Here is a 16,664-nt window from a genome sequence, read left to right as displayed (position 1 = left end):
TAAGATGTGCTGACTTCCTTTTCATCTGATAGAGAATCTATTGCCACGAGCCATGTTTTCCTTGTGAAGTGCAAGTAAAGGGGAGGTGTTGACACCAGTCAAGTAATGGATACACTCATAAGAGAGAGACTGCAATACTCATTCAACATTCCTCTACCACAATCATCCAACAGTCTTCCTGCATACAGAGATGGCATTTCTTTTACAATATGAATATATTTTATCTTTATACAGTATTATCTGTATAAGTTTTTTATGAACTTATTCAACAGTAGATTCAGATATTTTTTACTAAAAGTAGGTGGAAACAAATCTTAATGACTAATAGTGAAAGTTTAATAAACAAATGTGCAAATACATTATCTTCAGGTATCATATGGCTTGCACTCTCTTAAGCTATAATGCTGTTTTAATATCCATCACCATCATTACGATTTTACTTTGTTGATTTTACATTATTTGTATATAATAATAATAATAATGCTAATATATTTTTCATATATATATATATTTCAGTATATATATATATATATATATATATATATATATATATATATATATATATATATATATATATTTCAGTTTTCAGATACTGATGAAATGCTATGAGATGTATTCCACTTAAATTTCAATTGTTTTTGCTTTAAAAAAATTGTGCTGTGTAAAGCATCCTAGAAAATACAAGCGGAGTGGCCTACCCTCACTTCCTGATGGGTGTCATCTTACATTTTTTCCTTTTATTAACAAGAAAAAAAAGGGAGGGCATGATTTGAATGTTACTTAGGGCAATATTTTCTTCAACAAACACATTGATGTCATAGTCAGGAAATTAAAGACAATTCAAAAAATTATAATCATTTTGCCTTGCATGCAAATAATTATATTTAATACATTTAAGCCTACAATCTAGCTTGTTGGGGGCACATATTTTGACTTGAAGCTTAAAATTTATAAGTACTGTTTACTAAACACTGAATTACTGCTTCTGTAACATTTTCTCTTGTATGAAATTTAGAGATGTATACCTAAGAAACACCTTTTACCTGGTCACTTGAGTTTTGCTCATTTTTAACAGTTTGCAGTGGGGGCAAGTTCTCTGGTATGTTTTGTATATGTATTAAAAATGTGTTTTTGCCAGTAAGATTTACAACTATAATTAGTAACTTTGATGCTTATCAAAATTTATCAAACAAACTTGTAATTATGCTCTCTCTGCCTTGAATTTACATTTAGATATAATGTAACACATTATATCTTGTTATTAGAATATACATTTTATTAAATTAACATCCAAAGTGACACAGCCTCTCAGTTGAGGGCATGGTGATATTAGTCACAGTTTCCGTTTACTCAGTTCTCCTGAAACCTTTCAGTATTTCATCAAAAAAGTTAATGTGTGCAGGACATATTCTGTATAATCATCCAAATTAAAACATTTATTTAAAAAAATATGCCTTAATTCTATCTTTCAGTGTGCCATACAGTGTATTATCATTATACCATAATTAAAGGGAGGTTTGAGATTGAAGTTTGAAATGTTTTTGAAGAAATGTAGCGCTAACCACATTTAAACTTTGCCACTTGTCTATCAATGGATAGTCATGATGAATTCATTATACTTATTTTGGCATAAAACTTTATCCAAAAAAAGTGGGTGCATATTATGTAATGCTAGCTGAAGATTAAGTTTTACTCTTTACAATGCTAGTTTTATAGAATTGTGCACTTACAAATTAGAGAACTATCACTATATTGTGATGTCAAATGAATTAAGCATGGCACTATTTAATATTTATGTATTTTTATTAGTTCTTGAAAAATCATTTTTACAATTACACCATTTCTGTCCAGTGTGGCTCAAGACTCTTATGCGTTCATTGTGAATAAATGGCTTTAAAAATACTCCTAGGAGCTCAGTACCTTTGTAATAAGTATTAAAATATGTAAAAATAGCTGTGTTGACTCTACTTCCCAGACTAAATGAACCCTGATGCATTAGTTTGTAAAAAAAAAAAAAAACAAGAAGTTAATTGCGAATCAAACTGTGCTTTGTTTGGTGATGTAAAATTTCTCATTTACCGTATAATGAATGCAAATTGGTATGTACAAATGTTGAAAACAGCTTTTTACATAGTAATTACAATGCAATTACAGTTACTAAAAAGTGGTATAATTAGAAGGAAGTTAACATTTCAGTGTATGTATGTGAACTGTAACTTCACAAAAGATTCTGTTATCACTGATTGGTGAATCAGTTGTACTGTTGTATAGTACTAAGACATACATAAGGCAGCATATCTTAAGTAATCAAATTGTAAAAAGTCACTAAAATCCATTTTTGTCTATTAGGATTGTGAGTCAATTATTGTTCAAACCATACACTTGGGGTCTCTATTTTAATGATAAAAAGTTAATAATAAAATTGCACAGTTTTCAAAAGTTACATAGACTTATTTTTTTTTTTTGTTCTTACAATTTCTTGTATAAGAAATTTGTTAGTTTTCGCATACCCCTTGGGGTCAGAGCGCAGGGTCAGCCATTGTACAATTCAAGGGTCTTGCTCAAGGGCCCAGCAGAGTAGGATCTCTTTTGGCAGTGAAGGGGATTCGAACCAGCAACCTTCGGGATTCCAGCTTAGATCCTTAGCCTCAGAGCCACCATTCCGTCCCTATTGCCACAATATGTCGCTTAAATCTGTCAAAAACTAACTCTGTTGCCTGTAGAAAAAATTTATATTACGTGAATAATTTGGAAATGATTGTTTATGCTAATGATATGAAATTCCATGCAGTATGTTTAAAAATGTATCTGATTAAACACTCTTTTAAGGCTGAAAATAAATACACAGATGTTTTAGTCTGGTTTTAATGCTTCTTCATCTTGTGACCAGTACCATATTTAATGATAAATCCTTGGTTATATTTTTATAAGATTCTTAATTATTGATATTCTTACTCCTATTCTCACTGTCTTATTTCCAGCAAGAGATAAATAAAAACACTAATATTTTTTATAAATTCTGACAGCAATTCCACAGTAAAGCTTATTTCTGGCTTATTTAGGATATTAACACAGTCTTAAGAGTATAATGTCCTCCATATGTATTGGAACATTGATGTCAAAATTACTGTTTTTGTTATATGCAAATTAATTTTGAAATGGAATTGTGAAGTGTATAGTTTGAATTAAAAATGCTATTCAGTGATTAAACAAAGCAGTATCCAAGATGACTTTAGAGGAACACTTAGTAGTTGAATAAAGACTATATATAAATTTTAACATGCCTATGTGATTCATAGGCTAGAAAGAGAATTACTTACTGAAGTAGGTTATCAGGGATTTGCCATTTTACTAGCTAAGTATACACAGACATAGATTTTTAGAATGTACATCCAAAGTAAGGTTGATCTGCTTTATAGAAATGTTCAGTCTATTTATTTTACTTTTTCTTTCTTTATGTACTTTCAGTCCTTGTGTAAACCGAGTAATTCAAGTGGAGCCCCAAGTGTACACGGATACCACTGAGAGGAATCATTACAGCCCCCCTCCACCTTACAGCAGTCACAGTTTTGCTCATGAAACTCAAATAACCATGCAGTCAACTGTGCAACTTCGCACCGAATACGATCCGCGGACCCAGGCCTACTACACCACTGCAGAGCCACGCTCAGAAATTTCAGTGCAGCCTGTTACTACCAACAGCCCAAGCAACAACAACATTAGCACAAATCATACTAGTGCTAGCACTTCACCAGAAATCCCAGAGAGCACAAGTTCAACACGGGACCTTCTCTCTCACTTTTCTGACTCTTCTATGAATTGTATTGAGCCATCATGCACTAAGTGGACACTTGCCTCATTTGCAGAGAAGCATTATGCTCCTTTCCTGTTAAAGCCAAACACAAAGGTAAGTATTTCCTACTCCTTGCAAAGTATTACTATTTTACCTTGGTGGTTATTTCCATATGTTAAGCCATTAACATAACTTTAACTACATTTCATTATGTTTCAGCAGTGAACATACAGAGCAAATGCTTTGTTTGGTATCAGTAATATACACAGTACATAGCTAGGGCATAACATAACACTGTCGTAATTGCTGGTATCATCAGGCAACCCATGATAGGGATCACTCATTTAAATGCCCATACTCATACTCACACAGGGCATATTTCTGCATATTTTTTGTAATGTACAATGGAAAACTCAAGTACCTGGGGGAAAATGCATTTAGACATGGAGGGAATATTCAAAATCTACATAGACAAAGACTAGATTCTACATAAATTACAAATATCTAGAGAAATAAGTACTTTATGGAATTTAAATTATTTAATAACTATCGGATTACAAAATATTCACTTATAGAAACACTGTTTAATTATATTCACTATACACTTGCTTTCATAAGGCACCTTAGTGAGTGACTAGGGTAGTACATTGGCTTATTGTGCTTACTGTTTATGAGAATTATGAGACTGTTTTAAAATAACATAAAAAGGACTGATAGATTATTTTAAAAATAAGCATTGTATCATAAAGTGTAACAGTGTATTTGACTTTAGCCTTTAGCCTCATAACTAAAGAAGATCTATCTTTAAAGACAGTCCTGAAAAGTGGTGAACACTTTAAGTTTCACATATGTATAGTAAAAGTATGTGTTTAATTAGTATAAGACTGGAAGTATACAAATTCATCACCAACATCTGGGTTTTTAAAATGTTTTCTTGACTAGGTTGTTGTTTCTTTACTATTATATTATATTCTTTATTAAGGCTACTTAAGGTTAATGGTGAATAAAAATAGAGAAGAGTAGTATGCATGTGTTAGCGCTACGTAAACAAGATTGTTAGATTTGTTTTCCACATGGTATGCCATAATAATTCAGTACTATTGATTTGACTTTGTATTTTTGGAAAATTGCTTTTACTGTATTTATATCCCCAAAATTAATCAGTTACCACTAACCAGTAAGCCACTTTCTTTATTAACATTCATAATATCCAGTACATACCCAAGAAAGCACAGATTAGCCAGGATAAAATTATTTCATTTAATAAGAATCAGTATTTAGTTAAATTCATTTTCTGAACTTGTGTTTCCTTATAGGTTGTGGTTATTTTCCTATTCCTGATTTTACTTGGAGTTAGCCTTTATGGGACAACAAGTGTCAGAGATGGGCTAGAACTCACAGACATTGTTCCCCGGGAAACAAGAGAGTATGACTTCATTGCTGCCCAATTTAAGTACTTTTCTTTCTACAACATGTATATTGTAACACAAAAGGCAGACTATGCCAATTCCCAGGCCTTGCTGTATGAATTGCACCAACGTTTTGACAGTGTCAAATATATTCTACGAGAGGACAATGGTCAGCTTCCCAGAATGTGGTTGCACTACTTTCGAGACTGGCTACAAGGTAAGCCCTTCAGTAATTTTTTTAACTATCACTGTTACAAATTCTGATTTTCTTTCAAATTCACTAAACTATATATTTATATATATTTGCATTTATATGATTCATACATAAATTTGTCCTGCATACATTTTCAGAAAAGATTAATATCACACTTTAATAAAATAGCACACTTTCAAATCATATAACTTCCCTTGAAATACTCCTTACTCCTTGCCTACTTCGTGCCGTTCATAATTTAAAGCCACAAATATTTGCTTTGTTTTTGTGAATTAACTAGATACTTGCCTTGATGTATGATTTTAAAATTACTGTTGATATGAACTTGTGTTCGTACATGTGGGATGTCAGCTTGTCTAGTAGCCTGACATCTGTAATCAAAAAGCAGTACCTCTAAATATTCTTTGCTGGAGTGTATAAGCTTGTTCAGGCATCGCCACATAAACATTCAATATGAAAAACTACAGCAATGTCAAAATTCAGTTTCCATATTTTAGAAAGACATTTTTAAAATACCTTGCATCCCAATAAGCTATTAATATGTCCAGTTTAAGGTAAACTTACTTGGAGTGTTTTTTCTAAAAATTTAAAAGAGGCAACAGGACATCTTTGTTATAATATATGTTGTTAAATCCCTGAGGCGAAAGAGCGTGTCTTGACAGCATCTGTTAAGTTTTAATTACAAGAAATTATGGCTTAGTAGCCCATTTTGCTTGTTGTAAATCTATACCAAAATAGATAGTGAACACAACGCAATTATAGTTAAAAACAATATAAATAATAATAATAATAGAAATAATTAAAAACTAACGTTGCTTCTTTTCCTTCAGCATAATAATCAGCTAATAATTTAGATACCATTTTTACAGATGTCCAAATGTTAAATTAATGCATTGTGTTCTTCATCACTGAAAATAGCCAAACTCATTGTAAAAGTGTAATGTTGTTATTGGAAATTGTGAGACTTTAAAGTAAAATTGGTGTGGGTATAGTGCTTCGTTAATTTTATGTAAGAAAATAAGACATTTAACCAACAAGAGTAAACCATTTAGTCCTTCAGGCTTTAATCAGCTAATAACTATGTTTCCAAAACATGACACATAACACACAAAATATTCTGAAACCCACATAATCCATTTCAGAGTCATATAGTGGCAGAGTCTGTCTTGTCAGTTTAAGTCAAAAGGCAGGAATCATCCTTGGATAAGGAGTCACCAGACCCTCACAGGAATCGCAAGTACTGTAAGCGTAATGTAAATGCCTTTTGAGATGTTGATGATAAACCTTTGGTATCAGAAGATGTACATGTAAATTCCACATGTGCAACAACCAGACCAATAAGGTAGCTACCTTAACCGTTGTACTGCTCATAGAGCTGCAAAAAGTTTAATATTGACTGAAATATAGAAAGTGTATCAGATTTTCTGGATACGCTATATGTGTATGTATTAATAAAAAAAGTTACAAGGGTCATAAAGTTTTGAAAAACTGTGTTCACAACTGATACATGACAAAGATCAAGCTCAGTTTATTGTCGCTTGCTAAGATTTTAGCAATAAAGTCAAAAGAAAATGTTTTGTTTCCCTAACTCTCCAGGGTTTGTTTACAAGCCATAATATTTTTTAGTAGCTGATTTCTTTTTAATAAAGGTGGTAGTGATTTTATGATATGTTTAAATGGGTTGCTGGGGGCAGCAATGTTTAACTTAAGTTATTCTCGTACATAATAGTAAGAACATGAGCTTGTGTTTCTAGACAATGCAAAAGTAAAACTGGGCAGTCCTGAACACTTTCTTTTTGAAGTTTGAATATTCTGCTAGTATCTGCAGGACTTTTTCTCAACTTTCGTCTGTTTTCAACCCATATCCCAAAAACACGTGTGTTGGATAATAGGCAATTAAAGTGGTTTGGTATGAGTGAGCTTAGTGTTATGTGTGTGTGTATCAGAATGCTGATAAAAGCAGTTACCCTGTTCCCACCTTGTGTTCTATGCTGCTGGAATAGACAGAAGGCCTCCTTGACCCTGAGCTAGATAAATGGGCTAGAATATAGATGGATGGTTGAAAGCTACTTCAAAAAAATAAGTAGAATAGGATTCAATGAAAAATCTAAGGTTGATTTGCATATTTTATATTTTAACTAAACTTGTAAGCACATGTAAACCTGAATTCTTAAGCAGCTGGCTTTGAACAATATTGGAGAAGTGCAAGATAATTAATGTATGTATAAAAGCACATCACAACTAGTGCCTATTATATTATGTTGCAAACATGCATGTTGAGCTTCAGTCGGTCTGAAGAGACTTGAATAGTGAGTAAAGAACTTTTTGACGGATTGGTGGGATGCGCAGGAAGCTGATCAGAGTTCATTTGTGGTCATTGCTTTTCTTCCAACCCTGGCACTTTTAAGCACTTGAGGAAATGGCTCTCTCTATAAACCCCTCCAGTGTTCCTTTTGATTTTGTCAACCTCCAAACAACATGAAATAATAAGTAAAGGTAGTTGTTGATGATATTCAGTAGAAGGCAAAATAAAAATGTCATAAATTATATTTAAACGCTGTTTTGGTAATTGAGTTAATAGTGTAAAATAATTCAAAGGGTTGTTTTTTTTATTGTTTAACAATAACTTGTATCTCCTTTCTAAATAAAGGATATAGTAAATATGGCTCTTCGTTAAAACCTTATATAATGGGGAACCGCATTTTATAATCAGGTACATTTTTAGTGTAATTGTACCGTTTTATTTTGCAACGTGAATATTCGTGATTCTCTTAACATAGACTTTGCATGTGTAAAACTAGAAGGTTGTAGGCAGCTTTAAATGGAGGCCTTGGTGCTTTAGAAAATCAGAATGTTTTATTATCATTATAGTGTAAATCACAGAGTTAGAAGTGTCATAATTAAACATATTAATTTTCTTTTACACAAACATTTTCCAAGCCCAAAATAATAATACAGTAGCAGCAAGATATTAAATTTTACAATTCTAAGCGGTCATTATATGGAAAGGATATAATGCTATATGTGAGGAAAAATAGAGCAAAAGAAAAACACTATAAAAACAATGTAATACTGTATATGACTTGTTACATGATTTCTTATACTACATTTTAAAATTCTAAAAAAAAGGAGTTTTTAAAATGAATGTAAGATGTTGCAGGTCTGTATTGATTGTTTTTTTATATTAGTTTTCAAATCATTAGACTAATTTAAATTGAAGCTGCATTTTACAGGAATAAATGGCAGCAATACATAATGGAAACCATAAATTGGATGGAGCTTTTTTGACAGTGAAGAAAAATAGTGTTCCTGGAAAAAGTGCATTAAATCTAATGTCAAAAGTGGGCAAATTATTTACATACATAAGGATGTTGTGTATTGTGTATTTTTATGTTAAACAATGTTTAACATTAGTGTTGATCAAAAAAATTAGTGTAACTATACAGTGTTCACAAATGACTATCACGTGCTGGCTTCCCAGTGCCCCATGATGCTTCACAAGGCCAGTATGACAACACAGGGCTGTAGCTAGCCAATGTTGGATGGGACAACCCCCCTGAATACATAACACGGATCAGAGTAGTATGCTAAAAATTAATGGGAAACTTGTAAATACATTTAAAAACAAAGCATGTTCACAGAAGGAAACTAGAACTGTGATGGTGAATTCATGTTTTAATGGTCTTCTTGTATTGACTTGTATGTGACCTTTGTGTAAGCCTACCGCTTTTGTTGTTTTATCCAGATTGCTGGATAAAAACAGAAAGGAGTGATGAATGTACATGCTTTAGTGTTGCATTTATTTGGTACCAATGGTTGGTGTTACAACATAGATGTTGTAGCAAAAATATTAGGGAATTGAGCAAATAAATTCCAGTTCAATTTGAGAGAGATGAGTACCTTCTGTTGAATCCATGGACGGCAATCCTTAGTAAATTCATGGCTCATGTCCGTAAAAAAATTCACTGCTCTGATGATTAATTTTATTCATTTTATCTTGGGGAGGCAAGGTGGCCTAGTGGTTACCACAGCTTAGGTCACATTTTTGGCTACAGTAATTGGTCCAGCAGATGTTTCCCTAACTGTCAGGGACACGTAAAAGACCTTTGCACCATGCAAATCCACTCAAAAGTAGTTTAGTTTCTTGCTCCCCATTGAGGTAAGTGTGTTTCGCTCAGTTCAGCAAACTTTGCAAGCAATTCCACGTTGTTGCTCAACTTGAGGTGAAGCAAATTCATTGGAGTTTACTCATCATTATTTAACATACTGTATAACCTAAGTAAAATATTATCATTAGAATTATTGTACATTTGAATATTTTGTTATTATCATATAGTGTAATGTTGATTGATGTACTTAATACCTCACACATTATTTTGAAACCAATGAATTGCTTTTGATCTTATTCTGATGGCATCGTTACAAAAAAACAAATGCTGTGCTACAAAAATTCTGAAAATGTGGCACAGTAATTAGCACTGCTGCTAATTGCTGGTTGCTCTTTGTGTGGACCATAAATGTTCTCTCGATGTCTTCATGAGTTTTTATGGGTATATAGGTGTTAATCTCACCTTTGAACATCTGAATGAGGTGTGCTTCTTGTTACCTGGTAATTCTAAATAGGCCTGTACTTGTGATTGGCCCCACATTAAGGGATAAGGGTTGGTTCCTACCTTATGCTGTTGAGATTAGCTCCTGCTCATTGCAGCCCAGAAATTTGATTATTACTGTATTTTTTTTAATTTTTTTTTTTGATTAATGTACTTGACACATTTATAGTAAAAACATTGGGATAATTTGTTTAGTTGTTGCTAATTCTGTTTTTTATAAGCGCATGAATATTACTATTTCTATTCTAAAATAGATTTTGTTAAGTATTATTTTCTTGGAGGTGGTAAATACAAAATGGTTAATGGATAAAAGTCATTAACAAATAGTAAGAGTTTTTAAGAAAAATAATAAATGTATAAATCATAACCAACTAATATCTAATATCTATTTTTTACTGAATCAGAAGTGATGTTTTTTATCTTGCTGATTAGTCAGAGAAATTTTAACAATCACTTCAAAATAGAAGATCAGAATAATACTGTAGTTTTGCTTCTCTTAATGATTTTCAAAAGTTTAGATTTTTGTCTTGTTCTGAGTCACTTGTGCTGCTCTTTAAAATTAGTAGAAAACTGTTGTTATTAACTCTGTAAACCCCTGTTTCAGCAAAATTCCAGCCTTTATATTCCTCCCTGGACCATGAAGAGTGAAAGCATTCCTGCCAGAGGCCATCTGAAAAGGGGTTTTAGGTTTAAACGAGAGGTGGGGTTTAGAATTCCCTTAAGTGACATTAAACTTTTTGGACTTTCATTACTCATTAAAACTTGACAGCATGTAAAATGCAATTCTAGGAATGCACCATAGGTGTACCAGGTATGGCAGCGTTTAGTTGTCAGCTCAGTTTAAATGCAATGTGTACAATTGATTTTGTTTTTCCAGAAATATTTATATTTGCATCTTAAATGTGTTGCCTGCTTTAAAGTCATTCACAAATATAGTAAAATAAAAACTTCAGATGCATTTATTTGCAAATAGTAGTTATTGTGCGTGATCTATAGTGATGGTTTTAATTACTGAGCAACTAAAACACTGAGGTGGGCCTAACAAGTCTTCATTCCCCACTAGGCCATTCAGCTTGTCATCTGATCATACATTTCTCTGATGCTAGTCAGATGCAGCTTCCTGTCTGAGATATAATCCAGATTACCTAACTTGTATCAGTGTAGTTCTGTGCTGTGATCAGTCTCGCTTGCTTTTTATCCTACCCCTTATGAATAATGTATTTCACCACCAAGATAGATGCTTGGGTGGTTTTTCAGAAATTGAGTGCTTTTTATATACCATATATTTTCACTTCTAAACAAGGCTGCAAAATGTACTTTATCTTGAGAGGTATCTTACTTGCATTTCTTCCTCCCAGAAATGCATAGGTTAACTTGATTCTCCACCATATTTGGAAATGAACATATCAGATAATAGCATATTCTAGTATGTTTTATTACAACGAAGGAATCTCAGCTTCAAAGTAAATAGCACAGTAATTTCCTCATTGTAAGAGTAATATGTTCCTATCAGAACTGCTATAACCAGTTATATTTTCTCGAATTAATAGTTGTCACATTGTTTATGACAAACTTTAATATTTACATTTAAGCTGTTTTTCAAGTAGAAGTATGCTTGGACATCTTAGAAGTGATATCATTTCACTTTAACCTAATTTCAGTTTGCCTTTTAGCATTGTATCTGTGCTTGTACATTTTTAACTTATGGCCTTTTTTGTTTATTGTAAGTAATACATCATTGAGCATAAACGGTTTCAAACAATTTTGTGTATTAGGTGTTTATTGGATTCTTTTTTAACTGTAAATTCCTCATTTTCTGCAAATATTATATACGTTAATTTGTCTACCATGGCTTTCCAGTGTTCCATTCAATTATAACTGTGATCTAGGGGCAATTTTTGTTATTCTACAGGCTCAGTATATACCCTAACCATTCATAGTGGGCATTAGAAATTTCTTCAAGTCATATACAGTGCATCCGGAAAGTATTGACATTGCATCACTTTTTCCACATTTTGTTATGTTACAGCCTTATTCCAAAATGGATTAAATTCATTTTTTTCCTCAGAATTCTACACACAACACCCCATAATGACAACGTGAAAAAAGTTTATTTGAGATTTTTGCAAATTTATTAAAAATAAAAAAACTGAGAAATCACATGTACATAAGTATTCACAGCCTTTGCAAAGAAGCTCAAAATTGAGCTCAGGTGCATCCTGTTTCCCCTGATCATCCTTGAGATGTTTCTGCAGCTTAATTGGAGTCCACCTGTGGTAAATTCAGTTGATTGGACATGATTTGGAAAGGCACACACCTGTCTATATAAGGTCCCACAATTAACAGTTCATGTCAGAGCACAAACCAAGCATGAAGTCAAAGGAATTGTCTGTAGACGTCCGTGACAGGATTGTCTCGAGGCACATATCTGGGGAAGGTTACAGAAAAATTTCTGCTGCTTTGAAGGTCCCAATGAGCACAGTGGCCTCCATCATCCGTAAATGGAAGAAGTTCGAAACCACCAGGACTCTTCCTAGAGCTGGCCAGCCATCTAAACTGAGCGATCGGGGGAGAAGGACCTTAGTAAGGGAGGTGACCAAGAACCTGATCATTACTCTGTCAGAGCTCCAGAAGTCCCCTGTGGAGAGAGGAGAACCTTCCAGAAGGACAACCATCTCTGCAGCAATCCACCAATCAGGCCTGTATGGTAGAGTGGCCAGACGGAAGCCACTCCTTAGTAAAAGGCACATGGCAGCCCGCCTGGAGTTTGCCAAAAGGCACCTGAAGGACTCTCAGACCACGAGAAACAAAATTCTCTGGTCTGATGAGAAAAAGATTGAACTCTTTGGTGTGAATGCCAGGTGTCACGTTTGGAGGAAACCAGGCACCGCTCATCACCAGGCCAATACCATCCCTACCTAAAGTGAAGCATGGTAGTGGCAGCATCATGCTGTGGGGATGTTTTTCAGCGGCAGGAACTGGGAGACTAGTCAGGATAAAGGGAAAGATGACTGCAGCAATGTACAGGGACATCCTGGATGAAAACCTGTTCCAGAGCGCTCTTGACCTCAGACTGGGGCAACGGTTCATCTTTCAGCAGGACAACGACCCTAAGCACACAGTCAAGATATCAAAGGAGTGACTTCAGGACAACTCTGTGAATGTCCTTGAGTGGCCCAGCCAGAGCCCAGACTTGAATCTGATTGAACATCTTTGGAGAGATCTTAAAATGGCTGTGCTCCGACGCTTCCCATCCAACCTGATGGAGCTTGAGAGGTGCTGCAAAGAGGAATGGGCGAAACTGCTCCCCAAGGATAAGTGTGCCAAGCTTGTGACATCATATTCAAAAAGACTTGAGGCTGTAATTGCTGCCAAAGAAGCATCAACAAAGTATTGAGCAAAGGCTGTGAATACTTATGTACATGTGATTTCTCAGTTTTTTATTTTTAATAAATTTGCAAAAACCTCAAGTAAACTTTTTTCATTCATGTTGTCATTATGGGGTGTTGTGTGTAGAATTCTGAGGAAAAAAATGAATTTAATCCATTTTGGAATAAGGCTGTAACATAAAATGTGGAAAAAGTGATGTGCTGTGAATACTTTCTGGATGCACTGCATCTAAAATTTTATTTTAAAATGGATTTATGATTCAATATCTTTCAGATGCTTTTTGTAAACAATTTTGGAGTGTGTACTACTAGTCAAGAAATACTTGTATAGATTGCTTGTCACAAAATAATTCCTGATCTGGATTGCATGCTTTCATTGTAGATACTTTTAGTTTTCTTACATATGAACTTGTAAGCATGCAAAGTACTTTGTGACTATGGATGCCAGATGCTTTAATTTCTGCTGTGACAACTGCAACTGAAAGTCTTTACTTTTGCTAGGCTTAACACCCTGCTGCTATGAGCAGTCACTCTGAATTCCAATAGTTCCATTTCTAACGCTGCATGGTCTGAATAACAGTGTTTTAGACTAGATGCTACATCATTCACTTTTCAATCAATCAAGTAGAAAGTAATTTAAGGAAAGTACTCTGGTTCAAATTTAAAAATATAATTGAAACTATTCAGAAACCTCTCATTTAATTAACATAAATGACTGCTTATGTAAGGTCATGCTTTGACATTTATGGGCTCTCGGCTGTCACTCATTGCAGATATCAAAAATCTGTAAAGTTAATTTTGTTAGATTTGGTTAAAAAAAGTCCATTATATGTACAAAAAATGTCATTTGATTCGTTCTTTTATCTTTGCTGCTTGTTATTCAACATATTCATACTTCAAATATATTGAAAATGTGGGATGCATTTTCAGTGCACATCCACTCAATGATCAACAGATTCCTGAAGACCCAAACTTTAAAACCCCCAGCAGACACTGCTTTGTAAAATTAGGTCTTTGTGAAGTGATAATATGCTTTTTAAATCTGATTCCTTATGCTGAAAACATTTGCTCCCAGCAACTCCTGCAAACTTACACTGGAAGAAGGAGAGTATGAAAAAGATACAATGAAAAGAAAAAAGGAAATGCTGTTTTAATGACAGATTCAACAAAATTATATTGCAAAACAAAATTATACTGTAAAAAGTATTATTTACATTTAAATTATCTGTAAATTTCCCAGTATCTTTAAAAGAAACGTACTGTAAGTGGCATGAAAACAAGAACAGTTAAGTTTTTTCAAAATACTAAAAATTCATGAATTTTTAAACAAGTAGCTTAAAAATTGAAACCAGAGACAGTTGTGAATATTTCTTCAAAGGAACAAGAAAAGCAAAGTCTTGTAACAAGCCAAAACAATGATACATACAATATGGAAACACATATGTGAAGGGGAACACATTCTCACTGCATTCAAATCTTTTGTGTTATAAATCGTGAAGAAAGCAGAATTGTGTTTAAATGCTCTTGCACACAACAAATTTTTCAGTAGTTACTACTGAATCCATTAAAGGCCAGATACTGCCATTTGATTTTTATTGTGTTATTGGCTCACAAACATACTCATACCTAGCATAACTACAATATACTAATTTATAACTATATTGTATTTTTGGTTTACTGTTTTAAAATCAAAATAAAGAAAACATAATAAATGTAAAATATTTTGCTGATATATCTAATAGCTACAGTGAAACACGTCTACAAACTAAGATCAGAGAACTGATCGTCAATTATTTATCAAACTCTGGTCAGTCTGACTGTCTTTCTGTGAACAGTGCTCTTTCACTGAGTCCTGTATATTGACAGAGCAAAAAGTATATTTCTGAAAGAAGTGAAAACGGATTTAAAAAATTCTAGCTGCTTCTGTGTGTTTAATCAAAACAGACAGATACGTATGTAACATTGGAGTTAATAAGTTCAACTGAATTGTAAATCATTCAAGACTTTCCTTTTTCACCATGGTGTCAACTCTCATATTAAACCTAGACACCACTGTCCTGGTATCTTTATACCTGACTTCAAACTTAGTTGCTGTTGGTTTTGTTGGATGTCATTTTTGAACTGTCACTTGACATCATATCAAAAGTTCCTTAGTGCTATGTCATCATATTGTCTACTGGACATTCTTTTTAAAAATTATCATTATAAGTTGAAATCAATTGAAGTTTTTTTTTTTTTGGCCAAAAACAAATTATATACATAAAATGTAAACATATATAATATTTTAAACAAAAATGTGCCTAAAATTATAACAGTAATTTTGAAAGAAAAGAAAAATCTAACTTATTCATAGTTTAGTAGTTTAGCGCTATATTCTAGGCTTAAGTAGAAATAAAATCTATACTACCAAGTATTCAGAAATAAAAAGACAATAGAAATCCGAGCAAATGCCTGGCCAGAAATGAAGTTGGCACACTAATGAATACCAGCAAATAAATATTTCTAAATAGAATTTAAAATAATCAGGATTTTACTTGGCTTTACACATATGTCTGACAGCTACTATAAGTGCATCCCTTTCAGTATCACAGTCTAGCTATCATGCATGAGTTTATGATTAACCTTGACCTGTGCTTTACTCGCTGTGTGTTGAAGAGTTCAGTATGAGTCGTTGAATCAAGCACAGCAGCTTATGGAATGCAATAGACAGACTGCACAGAGGATTAAATAAGCAAAGGTTGTTATCTTAATTACAACATACACACGTAAATACATTTTTAAGACCAAACAATATCTTTTAAGATAATTCTTAAAAGTATGGAGGTAAAAACTATTTGGATGCTGAATCTAAATAGGCAACTCAAATGAAAAAGCATATAGCAAAAAGATTATTGCTAGTAGTGAACTTCATTGAGTCTGAAGTGAATTTCACGGATGGTTTTTACAGTTACCAAACAATGTTTCTGGTTCTTGTGTGGATATGAGACACTGCCCCACCACCACCTCATTTTATCCAGCCAGCTCAAAAACTAAAATTCTCAGCGTCAGGTAATCACCAGTAACTAAGGCCGAACAAACAAATACTTTACAGTAGAATTAGTCCTATACATTTCTCACTTAACAAATCACACAGGCATAGTAGCCACAGTAACAATGTACGTTTTAAATGCAGCAGACTAGTTATTATATTTATCGATATATCTAGACAGATGACCTAGCACTGAGTTCAGGATGAGGTGTCTAATGTAT

The 16,664-nt window shown here is 33.4% G+C and overlaps 1 protein-coding gene across 4 annotated transcripts in view; it reads left to right on the top strand.

The window, feature by feature from the left end:
* Positions 1–16,664, top strand: part of ptch1 (patched 1) — a 149,850-nt gene that overhangs the window by 95,252 nt on the left and 37,934 nt on the right. For all 4 annotated transcript variants that reach the window (XR_005634334.1, XM_039758855.1, XM_039758854.1 and 1 more), the window contains 2 exons: positions 3,469–3,907; positions 5,110–5,419. Coding sequence is in view for 3 of the 4 variants with exons in the window: in XM_039758855.1 (XP_039614789.1) it covers positions 3,469–3,907; positions 5,110–5,419 (749 nt within the window). In the remaining variant the exon portion in view is untranslated. The remainder of the gene's footprint in view (positions 1–3,468; positions 3,908–5,109; positions 5,420–16,664) is intronic.

This window comes from Polypterus senegalus, chromosome 7, assembly GCF_016835505.1.
Source record: "Polypterus senegalus isolate Bchr_013 chromosome 7, ASM1683550v1, whole genome shotgun sequence".
NCBI lineage: Eukaryota > Metazoa > Chordata > Cladistia > Polypteriformes > Polypteridae > Polypterus > Polypterus senegalus.
This window is presented reverse-complemented; position numbering and strand designations above follow the sequence as displayed.